The 23,500-nt window shown below is 36.9% G+C and overlaps 2 protein-coding genes across 6 annotated transcripts in view; both read left to right on the top strand.

Annotated features, from left to right (window-relative positions):
- galntl6 (polypeptide N-acetylgalactosaminyltransferase like 6) overlaps positions 1-1,762 on the top strand; it is a 253,291-nt gene extending 251,529 nt beyond the window's left edge. The window contains exon 13 of the mRNA XM_079423273.1: positions 941-1,762. Within this exon, the coding sequence (XP_079279399.1) occupies positions 941-1,108 (168 nt within the window). The 3' untranslated portion in view covers positions 1,109-1,762. The remainder of the gene's footprint in view (positions 1-940) is intronic.
- A 5,553-nt stretch (positions 1,763-7,315) lies between these two features.
- Positions 7,316-23,174, top strand: LOC306874292 (N-acetylgalactosaminyltransferase 7-like). Of its 5 annotated transcripts, none has more exons than XM_079424251.1 (13): positions 7,319-7,747; positions 8,934-9,382; positions 14,815-14,981; positions 16,695-16,825; positions 16,909-16,988; positions 17,966-18,148; positions 19,232-19,349; positions 19,900-20,022; positions 20,158-20,376; positions 20,471-20,569; positions 20,677-20,805; positions 21,926-22,112; positions 22,207-23,174. In XM_079424251.1, the coding sequence occupies exons 1-12, from the start codon at positions 7,622-7,624 to the stop codon at positions 22,061-22,063; spliced, it is 1,962 nt and encodes a 653-aa protein (XP_079280377.1). In that variant the 5' UTR covers positions 7,319-7,621; the 3' UTR covers positions 22,064-22,112; positions 22,207-23,174. The 5 variants fall into 5 exon arrangements, with proteins under 5 accessions (XP_079280376.1, XP_079280377.1, XP_079280379.1 ...); XM_079424253.1 differs by lacking the exon at positions 17,966-18,148 and adding an exon at positions 17,627-17,809 and having other exon boundaries at positions 7,336-7,747; XM_079424254.1 differs by adding an exon at positions 17,627-17,809 and having other exon boundaries at positions 7,343-7,747; positions 21,926-23,174.
- The last annotated feature ends 326 nt before the right edge of the window (positions 23,175-23,500 follow it).

Here is a 23,500-nt window from a genome sequence, read left to right as displayed (position 1 = left end):
CTTATAGCTTCATACATTTTCATATACCATCTCTAAGGAAAAGCCGCACCTGTCTTCCGCCATATTCCCTCGCCACATCTTGTTTAGGAGGTCAATAAAGTATATCTACAGAAACAGAGCAGTGCACACCTTGTTACAGAAGCCCCTGTGGACTAACGCCTGGCGCTCTGGGCCCATCATAACGACGGAATCTAATGCAGAAGCTCAGTTTTTCTAGCCTTCTAGCGAGGCACAACGAGCCTAAACTGAGATATTCTCTCTCACATAAGAGCTTTAAGGTGCCAAGCAAAGAAATCACTGTCATTGCAGGATAGGTCAATGACGGCGCTATAGAGAGAGGAAATATACAGTTGAAAGGAAGAGGTGGTACCTGGCAGTGTAGCTGCCTGAGGCACAGAGAACAGTAAATCAACCCAGGGGAGAGCGGCACAGAACTGGAGCCGAAAGCCCGAAGGCATGTCCCTCCTCTGCTCAGCCTGATCACTCCCTCAGGGACACATCCTCTATTTTTTCACCAGCTCTGTTTGGCATACTCAGTGGTTTCTAGCGCAAAAATATACATGCCCTGTGTGCTGTGGAGAACGCTTTCAAGTGGATAGTTTCTTTGTTGTCTTCTACTTTTTGATAGGAGATTGATGTTAAAGCGCTCCCTCATTCTTTCACTTTAATTTACCTTTAACCTTCCTCTACCTCCCACCCCTCTCATCCATCATTTATCAAATTCTCACATTTCACCTCCAAACTCAAGCCATTAAATGAAGTCAGCTTTTCTGATTAGCGGATTCCGTGTCTGGTTCTTCAGTTCCACCCCTGTAATCTGACTGAAGGCTAGTGGGAGATAAAGCAGGATTAGACCTCCAGCAGAGTCCCGGTGACTGTGTTTCTTGTTTATTTATTTTTTTTCTCTCTCTTTCTCCATCCCATCTTCTTTTTGCTCCAGGATAAGTCTTTGTACCACCTGGTGAGCAACGGTTGCATGGACTGTAGCCCCGGCGATAAGCGGATTTTCATGAACAAGTGCGACCCCGAGTCTGAAACACAACAGTGGATGTTCCAGAAATTCAACACTACCGTTCTGGACAAATTCAACAGCGGCACCAGCTCATAGGACCTGGGGTTGTGGTCAAGCCAATCATCTGGCTTCCACACATACACACACCTCCCACAATCCTTAACGTGGGCCTGGATGTTCTTACTGTCTGGCTCTGGGTTCCTCTCAAGGTTCTGCAGCAGACTGAGCAAGTGCAGGCTCTTGAAAGAGGGGACTACAAACACAGAGAGACACGAGGCTGGTGGAAACGCATCCACAATGAGCACCTTGCTGGTCGAGGAGAATATAAATAGCCTGTACTCTCCTAGTATGGGTCTAATTTGGGGCCCCCAGTTGCTCCCTATACATTAAAAAACAGTGCAGCTCTAGGACTTTGGAAGTGGAGTCCAGTGAAAGAATGTTCTGTATCAGTCCTTGAAGATTGCATGGGGGATTTGTACAAAACCAGAAAGTTTGCTCTAAGATTTTTTTATTTTTTTTTGTAACGCTATTTATTTTTCTCTGGGATTGTTTCGACTGTATATTTATTTGTATTTATTTGGTGCCTTTTCCAGATTTAAGTTATATGTATTGACTATCTGTTATCTGTTAGAGTCAAACAAACTTGGGTTGGCGTTGGATTGACCTAATTAAATGAGATCTTTGACTTTTTCAATGGAATCTATCTTGTTACAGAGTTTCTCGTCTATAAATAAAGCAGAAAATGAGTGGATCTGTGTCTCTTGTCTGTGTGGTCCATCTTTGTCATACTGATAGATTATCTCAAAAGTAGTGGTTTGGCTCCCTCTGGTGTTGAGCCATTTTTTTTTGTGTTCAATATCACTCTTACTTTTAAAACTACAAGTTATTATTTCCCCTTTAAATTCACTGAACCTGGAGTCACTCCTTCAGTTTTGATATTCCACTACTTGATAACAAAATCTGGTAGGCATATTGTTTGTTACCATGTTTTTTTTTACTTACATGTTAATGACATATTAGTGACAGCAGCAATTAACATTATAAATGTCCTTCCTGCGAGGTAGAAATGTGTCTTTTCCTTCATAATGAATAAAGGACAGTTAATTATAGGTTTTGTAGCATTTATGGTGTTTGGCAGCCTGTCTTACCCACTTAATATGAATACAGACTAAATAGGCCCAGCAGATAAAATTTTTTTATATTTAATTGGTATATTTCCATTACAACAATAATCAGCAAATATGCACAGGTAAAGGTTTAATACCACAGTAATACTATATTTTTGGTGTGGGTTGCTGTAAGGTGCTTTAGCTTATGTGAGGCCATAGTTGTTACAAGTGCTGTTCAGTTTATGGTTCAGACCAATTGCATGTGGATATCAAATACCCAAGTAATTGTTGTGAATTTTATTCTGTAAATTAAGAGACATATGTTTTTAGGGCAAGGGCATTTTTCATGAATGTGAAGTAAGGGCAAGTTGTGACATGTTTTAGAAGTTGCAGTTTTATAGGCTACAGTTTATTTTATTAGCATTACTGTTGTTTATTTCTGCTGACTGACAAAGAACCTACTGACTTGCTGGGTCAAGTTCTGATTCGAGGAGTAAGTGAAAACGTGCCGCAAATATGCAGTATCTCCAGCGGGAAAACGTTTCCATTCGTGAACACTAGGAGGAGCTTATCTCCTACAAATGTGTTCTTATCTTACTGCAAGTGGTTTATCACTGATACAATCAAGTTTAACGTTACAAGCCGAGTGAATTTCACAGTATTTGTTCTTTGAAAGTTTTGAAAGTTTGAAAGAGTGAGGCGGATGTGTTGTCGTGGCCGAGTGGTTAAGGCGATGGACTAGAAATCCATTGGGTTCTTCCCGCGCAGGTTCGAATCCTGCCGACAACGAATTATTTATTCGTCGCTAAGGGTGTGCACTAAGGAGGGTTTAATGCAGTGCACAAACGTGCCATTTTCCCCGGACACGTCCTTGCCAGGATTTGTTTTCCTGTTTTCATACTTGCTGAAGGTAATGATGGAAAAGTTTGACCAATAACATGCAAGCATTGTACATAATGGACCAATCATAGTGTGTGAGAAGGTGGGATCTACGGTAAAGACGATGCAAATACGCGTACGTATTAGGTATGTTTGACGTAAAGCGGCGCGGCACAGACCGATCAGTGTTTGACAGAGTAGCCTAACTAGAGCAGGGTTCCTCAGATCTTTCCCTGGAGGGCCAATCTGCTACCGCGGTCAGGCCAGCCTCCACTTCGAAAAAGACGGCCATTCTAGCCGCCACTTTATTTTGTGCTGCGCGCATATACTAGGCGTTGCGGTAATAGCGAGTAAAAACTCAGATCAAAGGAAAAGCGATCTGTGGCATTCATTCAGTCAGTTTCTCTCTCAATGAATGAATGAATAAATTAATTAATAAATAGAAATAATAAGTTTAAAACGGTCTGATATGAATAAATAAATAAATAAATAGACCAATTAATAATAAAAAAAAAACAGTCTGGTGAGAAAAAAAAGCCTTTTACAACTTGCATTTAACCATTTTTTATCTGTAAATACACATAGTTATAAAAATAAAAACCCCTGTCTCCACAAAAAAAACTCCCTGTTTCCTCACACCACTTCAAATATCATATTCTACCTGTTCTGCCTGTGATTTTGCCTAGCTCTAAAAAGGAAACTCCCTGTTTCCACAGACCAGTTTCAATTCAGATTAATAGTCCACTACCCCAGGGTGTCACTCAACCAGTTTCAAGACGATCTGATGTTGCATTACAAAATAAAAGCCCTCCAAAAAATTATATTCTACCTCTTCTGCCTGTGATTTTGGATAACTCTAAAAAGGAAACTCCCTGATTCCACAGACCATATATGACCAGTTTTGTCTTTGATTTTAGATGGCTCTAATAAGGAAACTACCTGTTTCCACATACCAGTTTCAATTCAGATTAATAGTCCACTACAAAAGAACCACAAACAAATATTGCATGTGCACCTGTGGAACAGCCTTTTAAACAGCCAGAGGTGTAGCATGAAATTATCCAGCCATGGCTTCCTGTTTCACAGAAATATAAATAGGAGGGAAAACAAAGCCCAAATTCCCTTAATCATCCATCACAATGAGAAAAACCAAATAATATATTTCTGATGTGCAGCAAAAGATCATTGAGCTTCACAAATTAGTGAAGTGGCTTTAAGAAAAGAGCTAGAGCAGTGAAAGCAGATGGTTCCCATTTACACCATCAGGGCAATAATTAAGAATTTTCAATCAACACAAAATGTTACAAAACTGCCTGGAAGATGACATATTGTCCTAATCCATAGTGAGAAGGAGAGTTTGAGTGGCTAAAGACTCTCCAAAGACCACAGCTGGAGAATTGCAGAAAATACTCGGGGTCAGAAAACCTTACAAAAAATACACATTGGTTAATTGTGACCAATGTGTATTAGAGAAAAAAACATGTATATCATAATGATATTCCCTCCATTTTAAATGCTTATTATCCAATGAAAGGTTAGATTTTTCTGAATTTTTTAAATAAAAGATCAAAAGGATTAACAATGCAGGTTAATTTTCACAGCCTTCTTTGATCATATTGGGTGCCAATAATTCTGACCACGACTATATATATATATATATATATATATATATATATATATATATATATATATATATATAACATTTCTGTAATAGATATAGTGATAGTGTGAATAGTGATAGTGAAGTGACATACGGCCAAGTATGGTGACCCATACTCGGAATTCGTGCTCTGCATTTAACCCATCCATAGTGCACACACACAGCAGTGAACACACACACGGAGCAGTGGCTATATAACCTACCAGTCAAATGTTTATGAACAGTAAGATTGTTTATGTTTTTTACAGAAGTATCTTCTGCTCACCAAGCCTGTATTTATTTGATCCAAAATAAAGCAAAAAGCAGTATTGTGAAATATTTTTACTATTTGTAAAACAACTGCTTTCTATTTGAATATATTTTAAAATGTAATTGATTACTGTGATCAAAGCTGAATTTTCAGCATCATTGCTGTAGTCTTCAGTGTCATATGATCCTCCAGAAATAATTCTGATATGCTGATTTGCTGCTCAAGAAACCTTTTTAAATTATTATTATCATCATCAATATTTAAGAGTTTAGTAAATTGTTTCAAGATTCTTTGATGAATAGAAGGATCCAAAGATCAGTGTTTATCTGAAATAAAAAGCTTTTGTAACATTATACACTCACTATACCATTCAAAAGCTTGGAGTCAGTATAATTTTTTTTTGGAAAATACATTTTAGAAATGAATACTTTTATTTAGCAAGGATGCTTTAAATTGATCAAAAGTGATGATAAAGATATTTATAATGTTGCAAAAGATTTATATTTCATATAAATGCTGTTCTTCTGAACTTTCTATTCATCAAAGAAAGCTGAAAACATTCTACTCTAATAAATGTTTTTTTGAGCAGCAAATCAGAATATTAGAATGATTTCTGAAGGATCGTGTGACTGGAGTAATGATGCTAAAAATTTTGCTTTGAAATAACAATAAATTACATTTTAAAATATATTAAAATAGAACAAACTGTTTAAATAGTAAAACTGTTTAAAAAAATTTACTGTTTTGCTGTACTTTAGATCAAATAAATGCAGGCTTGATGAACAGAAGAGACTTGTTTAAAAAACATTAACAATCTTACGGTTCAAAAACTTTTGACTGGTAAGCCTAGTGTATAGGCAACTTTATTTTTTCTTTAATTTCTAGCTTTTAATTGGCTTAGAAATCAGATACACTGCTGGGCAATAACCGATAATAAGGATTTGTTTATATAAAACACTTTTTATCACATACTAAGGCAGAATAGTTTCTAGACTGTAATAAATGCTAGGCCTATGTCAATTAGCACTGCATTGTTCATTTACTTTATTTATTACCTGGAGATGACTTGAAAAACACAAACCATATTTGTCGCAATCGTATGTTTAATGTCTTCATATTTCCAAACGTTTCTCTCTGTGAAAACAACTGTTTTCAATCATACAACAATAGCCGGATGCTTTTGTCCATATTAGGAATTTCCTGGTACAACTGGTATATATAGTGTGTGTGTGTGTGTGTGTGTGTGTGTGTGTGTGTGTGTGTGTGTGTGTGTGTGTGTGTGTGTGCACCTGGTATTCATCACGTCCTGGGGACCAAATGTCCCCACAAGGATAGTAATACCAGTAAATCTTAATCTTGTGGGGACATTTTTTGGTCCCCATGAGGAAACAAGCTTATAAATCATACAGCATAAAGTTTTTTGAAAATCTAAAAATGCAGCATGTTTCCTGTGAGGGCTAAGTTTAGGTGTAGGGTTGGTGTAGGGCAATAGCACATACAGATTGTACAGTATAAAAACCATTACGCCTATGGGATGTCCCCATAAAACATGGAAACCCAACATGAGTGTGTGTGTGTGTGTGTGTGTGTGTGTGTGTGTGTGTGTGTGTGTGTGTGTGTGTTTATTTGCATATCATGTGACCATAACCAACATCAGAGAACCATGAACATACAAATGTGATGCTTCATTATTAAAATATTTATTTTCTATTTTATTTTATTATAAAAATCTCAGGGTTACTTCAAATAAAGAAAGTGGATCAGATGACAAAAAAAGTTGGTGAATTTGTGTACTCTGATGTGTTCGAAAGACAAACACCTTCCAAAGTAATACATGGTAAAATAACTGACTATAAAATAAATAAAAATCAACGTGTTCATCAGTAGTTGATGTAAAGTAGAAACACTTCCTAATCCTGAAATGATTTTGTGTAAATCCAGTGGTCCAATGCTGTGTAGTTACCTGAATAATGACTGATCTCTGTGTGAATGTCCACAAAACTGGAAGACTATCAAGAGATTATATTTCATTTAGAATATGAAAATCAATAAATAATGAATCAATTATTGCTATTGTGTAAACAATATGTAATCATGTAACCCATAAAAAGTTACTGTAGTCTGATTATGAGAAACCTATTTTAAAAGTGCTTAATTTTTAGAGTCTGATTACGTAATCCAGATTACATGTAATCCGTTACTACCCAGATATACCAGATGGTTAACACAATACTTTAAGGTCACCCAAAACCAACAATTGGTTTTCTCGATCTCTTCGGGAACAAAAGAGCAGTAATGTGTGTGTGTGTGTGTGTGTGTGTGTGTGTGTGTGTGTGTGAGACACAAAATCTTTTGCAATAGTTGTGCCTGTAGACGCCTATACAGCAACATTTGTGGAAGTCTCCGTAACACGTCATCTTTTATTTCCTATCAATCACGCCGCATGTCCGTGTGGTTCATTCACACATCCGTGTGTGTTCAGATCTCATGGCTGCGTGGCGCACGCACGGTTTTTTGTATCACTGTCTTGTTTTCGTGACTCAATCATAAAGAGGACAGAGGGAATATAATTGAATAAAGGAGAAAGGAGAGAAAGAAACAGAGAGTGAGGGAGGGACTCGATGTGGCCATACAAGCTGCGGAGTGTTTATTTATTTGTGCTGGCTCCCCTTTTTCTTTCTTTCTTAATATTTGTCAACTGATTTTTCAAAATGAGGTTAAAAGTTGGATTCATCCTTCGAAGTTTACTGGTCATCGGCACGTTTTTGGGGCTGGTTTTGCTTTGGTCTTCGTTGACACCGACGGCAGGCGACGATAACCCGTTTGCTGGCGCACTGGTAAAGTATCGCTTTATTGTTCTTGAGTTATCTTGGGACGTGAGTGTTTTCGTTGTGCTGTTAATTTCAGCCTGTGTTGGTATTCAGCAGGCTCGGCTAGCATGATGATTAGCATGCTAACTGCTGCGGTTGTCATGGAGATGAGCAGCGAGAACTGACCGATGAATTGTAACAGACGCCTACGTTTATATTCACCCCGAGATGTTACTAAATGTGCGTTTCCATTCAAATGAACTAAAACACGCAAATATGGCTGTAAACTGCTAGCACGTAGAGCTAAATGTCGCTCTCTACATCCTCACAAGTGTCAAATTCAGTGAAAACCAGGAAGGTCGTTATTGTGGTTACTGGTTCTTTATTTGAGACACGCATCATGTATGTAAAATCACAAAAAAAGATGTTTTCAAGTAAAATAAGATCATTTCTATGTGGTTTGCTGTTTTAGTACTGATTGTGGACTAAAGGGGTCTTCGAGATTGAATAGGGGGGTCAATATGCTTGCCGACTGAATTAAAGGCCGAATAAAAGAATATAACCCGACACGCACTTCTCTACTTTCACAAGAGATTGTATAGAAATGCAAGCGTGTTCACTGCACACTGACACGTGGCACACTTGACAGTTTTCTGTCAATGTCTGGTTTACCTTGGCATGTCATTCTGGCATTGTAGTTAACGTTGGATTTATTTGCAAACTACTTTTGAACAGAGCATATATTATTTGTACTCGTTTCACTTTAGGTTATGTTTTGAATAATGGGTTCTTATGTAAATGTTTGTTTAACCCTGTATCGCCGACGTGAAATAATAGTCAGAATCTATGTTTTGTAAATAAATGTTTATTGAACCTTTATACAACATATAACAACAAAATCGTAAAAACCAATAACCTTTTGAGAGAGGGACAAATAAACATTCCTTAAAAGCCTGCTGTAGCATAACTGGTCACATTTTAACATGATTTCTCAAAGTATAGATAATCAAGTAAACAAGTTGCTTCTGTTAAGTAAATGTTCATTCGAAATTACATTTACTGTATTAAAAAAACCTTAAGGATTTCAAAATGAAAAGACACGTGTACCACAACCTAGTTTATAACTATTTAAAAAAAAAAATAAAAAACTAGGCCTATATGTTTAGAATTTTATCACCACCACTTTGTCTCATATATTTGTCTCATTTCATAGGCAGGACGAGATGCAGGTAAACTCTTGCAGCCCAACCTTCCCAATAATGACATGGCCGACCAGTTCAAGCCAGTTGTTCCTTGGCCCCACGTTGAAGGAGTTGAGGTCGATCTGGAGTCTATCCGCCAGAAAAATTATGACAAGCCAAACCCTGCACTCCAAGCCCAGAACCAGCAGAATGTCATCCAGAAGCAATATATCACCTTCAAGCCTCACACCAATGTGTATAGTGAACCTGTGTTGAAGAAAGGAATTCTAGGCAACTTTGAGCCTAAGGAACCTGAGCCTCAGGGGGTCCAGGGCGGACCGGGAGAGGGCTGCAAAGCTTTCACACTGGGACCGGAGTACAAAGATTCTGTTCAGGCCAGCATCAAGGAGTTTGGATTTAATATGGTAGCCAGCGACATGATCTCTCTGGATCGAACCGTCGGCGACTTACGACATGAAGAGTGAGTATGAGGACGCAGGCCATTCTGATTTTTGAATGTATTTGGGTGTGTATGAGAGGACAGTGTGGGTGTGGTGGTAACTTTGGGTTTTTGGACATTTTTTGCATAGTTTTTAAAGGCTTTTTGCTTCACAAGATATTAACTGGATGATCCTCTCTTGTTTTAGCATGTGTTTGACTACAGTTTTTATAAAAAAAAAAATTTACTCAAGTTTAAGATGATCAGGCCACACTCGCACTGTAGACAGTCAGGTCTGACATGTTGGTTTTCCAAGTTATGTTTGTGATCACACCCAGAAAGATGAAAACGATAAGGACACACCTTTTTAAACAAGCTATTTCAGTGGCATAGTAGACAATGAACTACCTGCTTCTTTAGCCACGTCATTTCCTTTTTTTTCCAGTTCCCACTCATTTTGCTCATGGTAGCATCACAATATCATAATTTTCATGACGTAACACCATGGGACGTGGAAGTAGTTTGGTGAATATCAAAATACCTTCTGATATAAAAAGTGTACTGTGTTGCAGTACATTAATGTTTGTATCTTATACACTTTTCACACAGAGGACAGTTAGTACTCAAAAGATAATGTGCTGCACTCTATTACTAATGTTCCAGACGTTAAATAAGATCGGCATTATGCCCATAATTCAGCCACCAAAATGTTGTTTGGCCACGTCACAGCCGAATGATATGCTGCAGTCTCTCTCATTAACTCCCCTCAAGATGGAAAGCTGGATTATCTGCCTGAGACTGCTTTATAAATTTAAACAGTTTCAGAAGTGACCTGAGGCTATAACAACAGGTCTAACCTCAAATCTGACCCCTGTAGCGCATCCAGTTTGGACATTGTTTAATAGGATTTATTTTCTGACGTAATTATATAATGATCACACCTCCGATTTGTTATACATTGAGTTGATAGTCAAAACAACATGCAGCATCAGCAGTTTAATCATTACTGGGGTTTTATGGCATTGTAGTCAGTGCCACTCGTTTTGCAGAGAGCCTGAAAGATGGATTTTAAAGGGATAGTTCACCCGAAAAAGATATGACCACTTTACTCATGTCATTACACAATACACTGTTATTTTACCAGCATTCTTCAAAATATATTTTTATTTTACACAGTCATACAGATTTGGAATGACATGAGGTGGAGTAAATGATGGCAGAATATTATTTTTTTGGGTGAACTATACTTTTCATGAAAATTGTATTGAACTTGACCATTATACTTTCTTGAATTTATATAAAGTTTGAAAATTTTATATCAAACAAATAAATCAATCAGGGTCATTCAATTCAGTTCAACTCGGTCGTGCTTATTCATTCAGCTGTGTTGTAATATCACTGTTACATATTTGACTCAATGCCAGGATGTCTTTAAAAATGCGCACGCATGCTTGCTAAAACTCACTTCCTCCTTGGGAAATCAAATCCTTTCTTAGTAGAGAAATCTGGGTGTCTGGATCCAAGTCAGGGCTGAAACAATGTACACTGCTTTTCTTTGGTCCAGGCAAGGGTGTAAAGGTAAAAAGGTAAATGTTACTGGAAACAGAACAACCTGCGCTGATTTTTGGTGGCATTTCATTATTGGTTGGTAAATGGCCCTTTCAAAATGATCAGGTGTTAGATATTTGTATCTCTCTCAGACTTAACTATGCAGATTTAAACCATAACATGATTTGAGCATTTGTATTGGTGAGTATGCAGTGATACCAACCTTTGTCTGAAGATGTCAGTGTTTTCTCTGAAGTGAGGTTTTGCTTCAGTTTATAATTTAGTCATGCCTTCCTCCTGAAGCATGTTAACAGCGAAACATTTTGCCATTTTAAATCTGATATCTTTGTTTGTTGGAGCAAACGGGTTTCTTGAGGCAGTCACTTCAGCCTTGTGAAAATTACATCACTTATTGCGACATGAAGGGAAACAGACATGAAATTATTCATCCGTTTCATGCATTTAAAGCCCTCCAAATAATCAGTCCCATATATAACATATTCTAGCCTTTAAAGAAATTGTCAGAATACACTGCTACCTTTAAATGGGCATCAAATTAAGATTGTTTTTTTTGATTTGAGTAAAATAAGGTCAGTGCGGTTAACATTACCTGAAGAGACCCTAACTTTAACCCTTGTTTTGAATTTCAAAGCCAGCTTGCTAAATAAAGACTTCAGCCACCACAAGGATGTGGGTTTTTGTGCTTATTGATTCTGACAATATTTGTAGTTCTTCTATAGTTACTTCATATCAGCTTATTTAAAACTCACATTTGAAGTATATGTGTAATTTATATCCTAGAACAAAACATGAAAGTCTCTTCGAGTAATCTCTTCAAGGCCATATTTTACACACAAATCAAAAACTGGTATTCAGATAACCCAATAGAAAATCTCTAGGGAGTATATGATGAATTAGCCCTCTGAGTTGGCCTACAAATTGACGTCACAACCGAACATTACCTCAGAGATTAAGTGCTCAAATTAGCTAAAACGTGTAAATAGCATCCATCGGTGTAATTTTAAAGAACAGGTAGCATTAGCATTTAATGGTGACAGCCTGTTTTTGAGTAGTGCAGCACACCCCGAACTCCATTGAGACTGAATGTCATGGGAGTGAGTTGCTCTTCCAGTTGAGTGGCTTTACTGTGCTATGTAAGACAAGTTAGGCCTTATGACTTGTTACATGGCACTTAAATCTGATGTTAAAAGAGGCTAAACTGCCATAAGAAAAAAGTATTGCTTGCAGTATGTTGCAGACAGGAAACAATATTTTGTTATGGTTTTGGGAAGGAAATGTTGTGTTTGTTACAGCATCTAATGAGTTTAATCAAGCCTATATTACATGCATAGGCTTGGCTTAGGTAGATCTGTGTCCTATTTACTTTATGCATCAAGAGTTTCCTCATATGTGACCCTGGACCACAAAACCAGTCTTAAGTCACTGGGTATATTTGTAGCAACAGCCAAAAATACATTGTATGGGTCAAAAGTATTGATTTTTCTTTTATGCCAAAACTGATTAAAGATCATGTTCCATGAAAATATTTTGTAAATTGTCCTACTGTAAATATCAATACTTAAGTTCTTAGCAATGCTAATAAAAAATTAATTTGAACAACTTTAAAGACTATTTTCTCAGTATTTTGATTTCCAGATTTTCAAATAGTTGTATCTCAACCAAATATTGTCCGATCCTAAGAAACCATACATCAATGGAAAGCTTATTTATTCAGCTTTCAGGTGATGTATAAATCTCAATTTCGAAAAATTGACCCTTATGACTGGTTTTGTGGTCCAGGGTCACATACAGGTGCATCTCAGTAAATTAGAATGTCATGGAAAAGTTCATTTATTTCAGTAATTCAACTCAAATTGTGAAACTCGTGTATTAAACTACTTCAGTCTGTGTGCAGTGTGCACTGAATTTATTTAAGTCTTTGGTTCTTTTAATTGTGATCATTTAGGCTCACATTTAACAAAAACCCACGGATTCACTATCTCAACAAATTAGAATACTTCATAAGACCAATAAAAAAACATTCTTAGTCAATTGTTGGCCTTCTGGAAAGTATATTCATTTACTCAATACTTGGTAGGGGCTCCTTTTGCTTTAATTATTGCCTCAATTTGGCGTGGCATGGAGGTGATCAGTTTGTGGCACTGCTGAGGTGGTATGGAAGCCCAGGTTGCTTTGACAGCGGCCTTCAGGTCATCTGCATTGTTGGGTCTGGTGTCTCTCATCTTCCTCTTGACAATATCCCATAGATTCTCTATGGGGTTCAGGTCAGGCGAGTTTTCTGGCCAATCAAGCACAGTAACACCATGGTCATTGAACCAGCTTTTGGTACTTTTGGCAGTGTGGGCAGGTGCCAAGTCCTGCTGGAAAATGAAATCAGCATCTCCATAAAGCTTGTCAGCAGAAGGAAGCATGAAGTGCTCTAAAATTTCCTGGTAGATGGCTGCGTTGACTGTGGACTTCAGAAAACACAGAGGACCAACACCAGCAGATGACACAGCAGCCCAAATCATCACTGACTGTGGAAACTTCACACTGGACTTCAAGCAACATGGATTCAGTGCCTCTCCACTCTTCCTCCAGACACTGGGACCTTGATTTCCAAATGAAATGCAAAATTTACTTTCATCTGAAAAGAGGACTTTGGACCACTGAGCAACAGTCCAGTTCTTTTTCTCCACAGCCCAGGTAAGACGCTTCTGACGTTGTCTCTGGTTCAGAGACAACTTGGTAGCCCTTTTCCTGAAGACGTCTGAGCATGGCGACTCTTGATGCACTGACTCCAGCTTCAGTCCACTCCTTGTGAAGCTCTCACAAGTGTTTGAATCAGCTTTGCTTGACCGTATTCTCAGTATTCCCTGTTGCTTGTGCACATTTTCCTACCCAAATTCTTCCTTCCAGTCAACTTCGCATTTAATATGCTTTGATACAGCACTCTGTAAACAGCCACACCTTTCAGTAATGACCCTCTCTGTGACTTACCGTCATTGTGGAGGCTGTCAATGTTCTGTCAATGCTTCTCCATTATTGTGGTTTCAAAGAACAAGAGATACCCAGAATGTATACTGTAGGGATGGTCATTAATTGAAACTCAAATGTAAATATTCTAATGTTTTGAGATACTGATTTTTGACTTTCATGAGCTGTAAGCTCTAATCATCAAAATTAAAACAAAAAACTTTTGAAATGTTTTCCTTTACATGCAATGAATCTAAATATATGAAAGTTTCACTTTTTTAAATAACTTGCAAGAAAAAAATAACTTTTTCACGACATTCTAATTTATTGAGATGCACCTCTATATACATTTTCTGTTTTGTAAGCTACTCAGGCTTTTAATTTAAATCTTCTGTTTGCACTATGTAAGAATTTGTACATAAAATAAACCCTAGTGCAAATAACCCACCTGGAGTCTACAAACAAAGACAAAATAATTTTCATTATAATGCTTTTTTTTTGTACTTATTGTTCAATTTCATAGCTCAAGTAGGCCTGAAATTTAATCTTTTTCCAACTACCTCTATATTTCTACTATAACTATAAATAAGAATGAGTTTGTGCAATTCAAACTCTACTGTAAACAACATTTCTCCTCCAGTCCCACACACAACTGTCAGTTATCTACTGAAAGTAAATGAAACTGAATAAAGAAACTTGAAATTCGAGCTTAGAAAGAGAATGAGGAAGTGTGTTTGGGCATTGCTCTCCATTTATACAGAGGAAACCGTGTGCAAAGTTGCTGTTTCCTGTCTCACAAATTGCTTCCACAGGATGGAGGATGCTAGTGTGTAAAAATCACTAATGCATGCTATACTGTGTGTGCAAGTGCACACCATGAGATCAACTCCACAACAACATTCACTTCCAAAATAGTGTGCTTTATAATGTGTATATATATTTGTCTGTAGGTGTAAATACTGGCACTATGATGAAAACCTCCTCACCTCCAGTGTGATCATTGTCTTCCATAATGAGGGCTGGTCCACCCTGATGAGGACGGTGCACAGCGTCATCAAAAGAACCCCAAGGAAATACCTGGCTGAGATCGTCATGATTGATGACTTCAGTAACAAAGGTAGTGTGAACGTTGTTTTCATATCTTCATCAAACACTACATAGCATGTGTGTACTCTGTGCTTGTCACTTTTTTTTTTTAAGGTCAGCACACATACTGGTCTTATTTTGTGCAAAATAAAAAAACAAACAAAAAGAACACTGAAGTCATATTTACAATACAAACATGGAAAAAAAAGAGGTGCATTGATGCCAGTGTGTATTAATAATCACAAAGGAGACCTATTACTTGACTTGTGTCGCAGAGCAGCTCAGCTGCTTTCAAATCAGTATAGATATTTCACTAACTGGAAGTAGTGTTGCTGTTGTTTACATCCCTTACACATTTTATTGTGTTGCAACAGCCGAGTAAACAGGCAATAATCAAACATAATGTCCTGTCCTCCTTATCAAAAACCATTAGGAAGCCTGAATCTGAGTGAATTGGTTATCTTGTCCATTTGTTAATTTCAAATAAAAGATTACAAACAGTACCAGTTCATTTAACTGAAGTGTTCACGGTTTTCTTTTTGGTAATAGACTTGACATTAGAGAGTTTTCTAATTTGATTGAATTTAGTGTGAATTAATCTGTAAATTAGATGCAAAGAAAATTTGATAATCTTATGCCCTTTCTGATGCTGAGTCTCTTTTAATTAAAGTTGTGAAGAAATGCAAGACTGATGTTTTCTTCCACATTGCAATGTACATCTGAGTGAAACGGATTATTGAAAAAAAATTATAAAAAATAGGGCAGGAACTTGGTTCTATCTGTCAGTTGTTGATTGGAATATCAACTGAATATGAGTTTAGGGTTGATTGTAAGAAAGGGGTGGGGTTTAAGCAAACTAAATAGATGGAGAAATCAGACACACATCGCCATGAAGTTTTAACAGAAGATTGAATATTGACATTTTTTTATTAAAAATTATAGGGTTAAAATAAATAAAGAAATTAATGCCCAGATGAATTGTTCACAATAAAATTAATAACATGCATTTAGAAAATTATAATGATTGTAATGAAATTCTCCAAAATATGGAGAATACTTCAGTATTTATTTTTTTCTTTTCTTTTTGCTACTTGGTCCTCAGTTTTCTAAATACTCTTGGTGTGAACGGTCCTGAAGAAAGTGACGAATGGTTTTAGTTTTGATACCCCTCTCTAGAGGAGTCCATTCTGCTCTCCTAAGTGAAAGAGACATATTGTTTCCTCAATCTGTAGGCAGTCTGCCTGAAGACTAATGCTGGGCACTTGCTCATTAATATGGGGCAAGCAGTCTGTTACTGAATGGAGATCATTACTCTTAAGAGATCGTTCTCAGGGGAACTATGAATGAATGCAGTGCTGCAGACTTAGCCGATAAGAATCAATAAAGGGCGTATAGGCTCAGAATATTTTATGCATTTAGTAATAAAGGTCAGTAAAAACTTTGTTGATGCCGCACACAGCTTCGATTTGTTTTTCAAATGCAATCTTTAGGGCTGACTGTCTGCACTGTTTTTTTGGGGTTTTTTTTTTTGCAAGTGGTCAAATTAGATCCACTGTTAGGCTATAATTAATATGTGCAGGCAGAAAGCTGGAAGTTTTGCCTCTGCACATTATATCGCTCATACCATATTGACATGGTGCTCATCAGGTACATTAGACTATATATATATGTATATATATATATATATGTATATATATAACATGATCTGACAGTTTTTGGGATTGTTTATGTGTTCTTTCATTAGTTCATCTTAAAGAGAGGCTGGAGGAGTACATAAAACAATGGAATGGGTTGGTCAAACTGTTCCGCAATGAGAAGAGAGAGGGTCTGATCCAGGCCAGGAGCATAGGAGCCCGCAAAGCCACCCTGGGACAGGTTTGGGCCCCATTATCAACATGGTGTTTAATGGGTTTACAAAAATGTGATTTGTTTGTGTCACATTGTGGTTCTGTCCTTAGGTGCTGATCTACCTCGATGCTCATTGTGAAGTTGAGGTGAACTGGTATGCTCCGTTGGTGGCCCCCATTTCAAAAGACCGGTATGATTTAAGCTCTAGGATGATTTTTTGCCAGCTGAAAGAGACTTTGAGGATACATTTTTTCTTTTTAATAAGTTGAATTTAGTTTAAAATGCAAGTGCTGGGTTCTAGAAGTGTACTTTTCCTATTCGTGCTGATTTCATATTTATGAAAAATGTTATACCATTTTTTTAAGAGAAAGGTTTAAATTGGATGACCCTGAAAATGTGATGTGGTGTAACCTAAAAATAAATCGTAATATTTTCCTTGCACCTCGAAAACAGATGAGTGTGCACATCATTGATCAATTTTGTTTTTAAATATTGAACAAGTGAAAATATTTATATCCATATTTTGTGGAGTTGCAGTACATGACATACAGTCTGAACTTTTGTATTGTCATAAAAGGTCAAATTATTTAATATTTTAAGAGACTTTATTTTAAGAGTGTCTGCAGTGATCTTGTCTATGAAATAATGCTGTTTTATGTTTCTGCGTATTGGTTAGACCACATGATGTTAGTTATCTGGACAAGTTATTAGAATATTGATATAAAATATCATTTCTTTTTAAAAAAATTATTTCTAATGTACTACCCAGGTATGTTTTATTTTCTTTTTTAAATCTTAACCTAAATGTATGTTGTGTTAATGTTGCAGAACGGTCTGCACAGTACCGTTGATAGATTACATAGACGGCAATGATTATACCATAGAGCCACAGCAGGGAGGGGATGAGGACGGCCTGGCGCGAGGCGCCTGGGACTGGAGCCTCCTATGGAAAAGGGTCCCTCTCAGCAGCAGGGAAAAGGCAAAGAGAAAGCATAAGACAGAGCCTTATCGGTAAACTTCCACCCTCCCATAAGCATGATCATTAAACCCATTCTGTCTCTCTCTTGTTTTTGTCTCCCCTGTCCCCCTTGTCTGTGTATGTATGTCCATGTTTGCTTGCATGGACATCCCTCTTGCCTCTCCTCCATCCTCTGTGGCTATGTTTAGAACGGCGTGCACAGTGCCTCTCATAGACTCTATTAACGGCAAGACTTTCACCATCGAGCCCCAGGCGGGTGGAGACGAGGATGGCTTTGCCAGAGGAGCATGGGACTGGAGCATGCTTTGGAAACGCGTGCCTCTGAATAGCAAGGAGAAGCAGAAGAGACTAGCTAGAACTGAGCCCTATCGGTAATTTCCTGAGCTGATTAGGGCTGACCACAATACACATAAGTGGAGAGACCTTGCCTCTCACTTATAAAGACTGGTGGTGGTTTGCTTATCTCTGCTCTTTAACAGTTTGGCTCTTATGACACTCATTAAATATTTCTAAAGCTGTATACTAACTGCTATGAAGTGGTCATAACGCAATGAAATGATTTTAATAAAATACTTAATATATTATGACTCCACCATGGCTGTTCTGGTAAAGTCGCTACTACTAGAACCACTAAACTAACGACTTGTGGACCTTGTTTCTGCTTCTCTTTGCATAGTCTCCATTCTGTCATCTCTACAAACTTCTGTGGTAGTGACTTTGCATAAGCGTACCCAAGTGCATGGGCCTAGTCACCAAACGGGGAAATTGTGTATGCTGCTTGAATTTTTACTTGAACTTCTTTACAGTGTTATGTTTTCTATGTGCTAACAGTTTTGCAGTTCTGCTGCAAACAGTAAAAAGGTTCAGTGTACCAGTAGTGCACAACACACCGAAATCTCCACATCACAACGGAAACAAGTCGCAACACAATGGAAACAAGCCACAGCTCAACAAAATTAGCGCAACACAACAAAATTAACACAACACAACGGAAACAAGCCATTACACAGCAAAATTATTGTTATGGAGATTTTGTTGTGTTGTGTACTACGGCCACCGTAAAAAGGCACTGAGACTAATCATGAGCATTCTTATTTAAATAGGAATGCTTTTTATTTTTAAGTATGACAGCATTTTACTTCTTGTTTTGGTGTTTCTTTTGGCTTTGTTCACACTACAGGAAAGAAATCAGATTTTCTTGTTGCCTCAAATTTGATTTTAAAATGTATTGTTTAAACCGTTCAAACTCACGTTACATGTGGCCAAACACACACACAATATTATAAGCATATTAGTAAAAATTGTTTTAAAGCTTATCAAAATGAATTTCAGATTTTTACTGCCAGTCTGAACAAGGCCTTGTCTATTAATGTTCTAAAATGCCGTACTGTTTCTGTGTGTGAAACGTAAGGGGGAAACAAAAACAATTCCTGACAGGTAAATGTGTGTGTCAGGTCTCCTGCGATGGCTGGAGGACTCTTTGCAATAGAGAGAGATTTCTTCTTCGAGCTGGGCCTCTATGATCCAGGCCTTCAGATCTGGGGAGGAGAAAACTTTGAGATCTCCTACAAGGTAAACTTTTTATTTTAAATTGCTAGTGCTCTCTCAGTTTAAACTTTTACTAGAATTTTTTAGTTCTCCAAAGTGTGCATACAAGATAATTCTGTTTCTGTGTTCCTAATTTTTTTTCCAAGACTTGTTTTGTTTGCTTGCTTTTATTTTTATTTGTTCTATTACACTAAAATACTGATTCTGATTGGTCACTTCCATGTCATTCAGTCAATTAATTTTGAATAATGATCTTTGTCAATGTCACATTTGACTGCTCAGTTTTTCCTTACGTAGCTGTGCTTGTGTTCAGTCTGATGTCAGATTTCTTTACAAATAGGATAATAAAATAATTTTCACTCATATCAATACTTTATGCCCATATATTGATTCAAGTAAAGTATTTTTTTTATATAGTGTAATCTACAGTTAGATGCTCTTTATCACAAAATAAACTTCAGGGTGTTTTATCCTCTATATTAATTGCACAAAGCAACACATTTCTCCCACTTCAGCAGTTTGTGTGTGAACCCTTTCTGAATCCCTGCCATGTGTGTGTGTGTGTCCTGTGTAGATATGGCAGTGTGGTGGGCAGCTTCTGTTCGTGCCATGTTCACGGGTGGGGCACATCTACCGTCTGCAGGGATGGCAGGGAAACCCACCTCCTGCTCATGTAGGCTCGTCCCCTACACTTAAGGTCAGTTCAAGTCTCTCTCTTTTTTTTTTTTTTTTTTTTTATATGAGCATGCTTCTCTGAATCTGAAAACAAAGCTGGTTTACAGCTATACTTTACACTTTAAATCCAGTTTGTAACCTCTTTGGCTGTGTGTAGAACTATGTGCGGGTGGTGGAGGTGTGGTGGGATGAGTATAAAGACTATTTCTACGCAAGTCGACCTGAGACTCTGACGCTGGCCTACGGAGACATCAGCAGCTTGAAAAAGTTCAGAGAGGAACATCGCTGCAAGAGCTTCAAGTGGTTCATGGAAGAGATCGCCTATGACATCCCTCAACATTACCCATTGCCTCCAAAGAATGTGGAATGGGGAGAGGTGCTTATATGATCAATACAAAGAAAAACACAGTAGAAACTGGTTTAAAGATATCGGCATTTGTCATCATTCAGTCGTTTTCTATTTTCAATAGATCCGTGGGTTTGAGACCAGCTACTGCATCGACAGCATGGGCCACACCAATGGTGGCAATGTCGAAATTGGGCCTTGTCATAGAATGGGTGGAAATCAGGTACAGGAAAACAAATTAGCAGCAGTACTTTACTTTTTACAGTTTGTATAGCAAGTTTTTTATTTTTCCTCTCTCACACTCTTGATTTTGCTTATGCCTTTCTCTAGCTCTTTAGAATTAATGAAGCAAACCAGCTCATGCAGTATGACCAGTGCCTGACAAAGGGGGGAGACGGAACTGCTGTCATCATAACACACTGCAGCTTAAACGAGCACACGGAGTGGAGATATTTTAAGGTATGTCACAGGAGGTATCGAGTCATCTTTGGCCTTGGTTTCTAAATCAATAAAACTGCAATTTTTACAACAAATAAATAATTTTAATTACATCAAAACATTTGGAATAATAATTTTTTAGTCCAATCCTATACACAAATTAAGCTGTATATGACACTTTACAATATGTTTCAGTAGTAAGTTAACACTAGTTTATGTAATTGCATGCAAGAAATAACAATAAAAATGCTTCTACATTAATCATGGTTGATTGTTAAAAATGTATTATTATCTGCAGAGAAATTCAAGTTAATATATACACCATAGTTTAGAAGTTTGTTGTAAGTTAAGATTTTATTTAACGTTTTTGAAAGAACATCTTATTCTCACCAAGGCTTTATTTATTTAATTAAAAAAATAAGTAAAAACAACAATATTGTGAAATATTGTTATAAATAAAATAACAATAAATAATAACAAAATAACTTTGATTTTTTTTGGTGACTGGAAAGTTCAAAATAACAGTATTAATTAGAATTTTACAATGTAAAAGTCTTTAAGGACTCATTAAATTAATCAAATTACTGTAAAGGTACACTGTGTAACTTTTAGCGCTCTTGCGGTTATTAAACAAAACTGCATGCGTCTTGCGGAAGAACATTTTAGACGTAGCTACTTCTCTCTGTTTGTCACGCAGCTACTGGACTTCTCCGGTCTAAAGTCGTCCTAGTATTATATTACAGGTGTACCGTAGTGATTATGGATAAGAAAAAAACACGGTTTGAAAGATGGATCTGTGATGTACTTGCTCCGTATATACATTTTTAATATTTTTAACAAAAAAGGTTAGTGTACCTTAATGAATTAATATATTATCTTAATTAATATTATATAATATGAATAGTATTAATATCTTTAAAAAAGATATTGACCCCAAACCTTTGAACAATAGTAAAATATAAAAACATAAAATTCTTTAGTTAATGGGTTGTTAACAAACATGTAATAACAATGATCAATAAAATCTAGTAATAAATACTGTACAAATAGTTTGTTGTTAGGTTGTTGACGAACTTTACTCTTTTACCTTGCTGTATCGATTCTTGTGTTTAACTTTTCCAATGCTTCTGGTTTCTCATAGGATCTACAGCGATTCACACATATACCTACAGGGAAATGCTTGGATCGCTCTGACGTCTTGCACAAAGTTTATATAGCTGACTGTGACAACAGTAAGAGCTCGCAGAAGTGGGAGATGAACAACATTGTGGCAGTTTGAGAGCCAGGCTCAAATGTGCTTCAAGGATAGACACTCACTACAGCAACAGGTTTTACCAGTATACATGTGACTAATTAAGTTTTAGTTATCACCTGAATAACTCTGAACTCTGATCATAAACCAACCTTTTTTCTCCATTGAAGGCAATGTTTACATCGGTTCATCCCCAGTGTCCATCGCATGGGTTTTTCTTAGGAATCTGTGGATTGGAGGGGTCTACCTAACAGAATGTTTTTCCCTTTCACAATATGTGCTGAGATGAATTATCTAATACCACTTTTGTTGCTGCTCCATTATAAAATACAGGTTGTTCATCAAGTACTGGGTTGCATATATTTTTTTAACACTGGACCTTCATTATGTTTGAGATGACAACCTGTCACTTGAACTATTTTCGTCTTTGGCATAATGGCACATTTTTTTGCCATATACTATGGGTAAATAATGGGAGTGGAGAGAAAAGGGAAATTGGGAAATAGGGTCAACAATGAAAAAAAAAAGTGATACATTTATTTTTGTCTACTGCATACAATGTTTGCTTGGTTGGGGGAATAGATGTTTATTTGTATGTGAAAATCAATGTTTGATTATAATACTATTCATGGCCAAAAATCATCTCGAGCAAAGTTGTTTTAAGGGCAAGAATGATTGCAATGTGTACATTGGTTTCTTTTGTACAATGTAAATATTTCTAAATTAACATTTTGAGATATGGTGGGCTTCCCAATGAAGATGTAAATATCTAACTTATAACGGTTGTTTTCTCAAGAAAATAAATGGAACCTTTTTACCAGTCTGCTGCTGAATGAAAGTGCTGTTTTAGGTTAAATGATTTCAACCATTTAGATGATCATATATATTTTTAAGAGGCATAAATCAAATTTTTTCTGTAGCAAAATTATATTAGATTAAATGTAATCTATTATATGGAACCATGAAAAGTAGGCCATTTCAGCATATTTAATCCTGAAGCCATGCTATTGTTTCTTGACTACAGAGTTGTTCTTATTTGTGTCCAAAAGAGTTGCAAAGCTCACATTTTAAGATCAACAGGTTATTAGTTCTACATTTTGTTTTCAGAGTTGCTGAAATAAAGGACCACCTCCCTTTGAGAAGTTTCATGCTATTTTGTACAGGAAAAGCATCAGATGTGCAAGCAGTCTTTTTGATGCACGGGAGCAAATGTCATGTGTATGATTAGGCACACCTTATTGAGACTGCATAGAACAATATACCCAACCGGTATATAGGACCGCTTGTCACATGGCCAAGCAAAAGCTAAACAGAACAAATTATTAATGTACTCAAGTGCAACTTGTTACAGAAGAGGTTGCATGTGCATTTACTCCTATTTTTTAGATTGTCATCTACCTGTGAAATTAGTATTTCCCTCTTAAATAACCAAATGGCTAAAAAGTTGCACCTGCTTGTAAAACT

This window comes from Barbus barbus (genome assembly GCF_936440315.1).
Source record: "Barbus barbus genome assembly, chromosome: 8".
NCBI lineage: Eukaryota > Metazoa > Chordata > Actinopteri > Cypriniformes > Cyprinidae > Barbus > Barbus barbus.
The sequence above is the reverse complement of the archived record's forward strand: the minus strand, read 5'-3'. Positions and strand labels throughout refer to the sequence as shown.

Bases quoted from the DNA above. Each gene is read 5' to 3' on its own strand.
- LOC306874292 (XM_079424254.1), top strand. From the start codon at position 7,622: ATGAGGTTAAAAGTTGGATTCATCCTTCGAAGTTTACTGGTCATCGGC. The intron at 14,982-16,694 runs GTAGTGTGAACG...TTCTTTCATTAG, and splicing joins TGATGACTTCAGTAACAAAG to TTCATCTTAAAGAGAGGCTG. The intron at 20,023-20,157 runs GTCAGTTCAAGT...GGCTGTGTGTAG, and splicing joins GCTCGTCCCCTACACTTAAG to AACTATGTGCGGGTGGTGGA.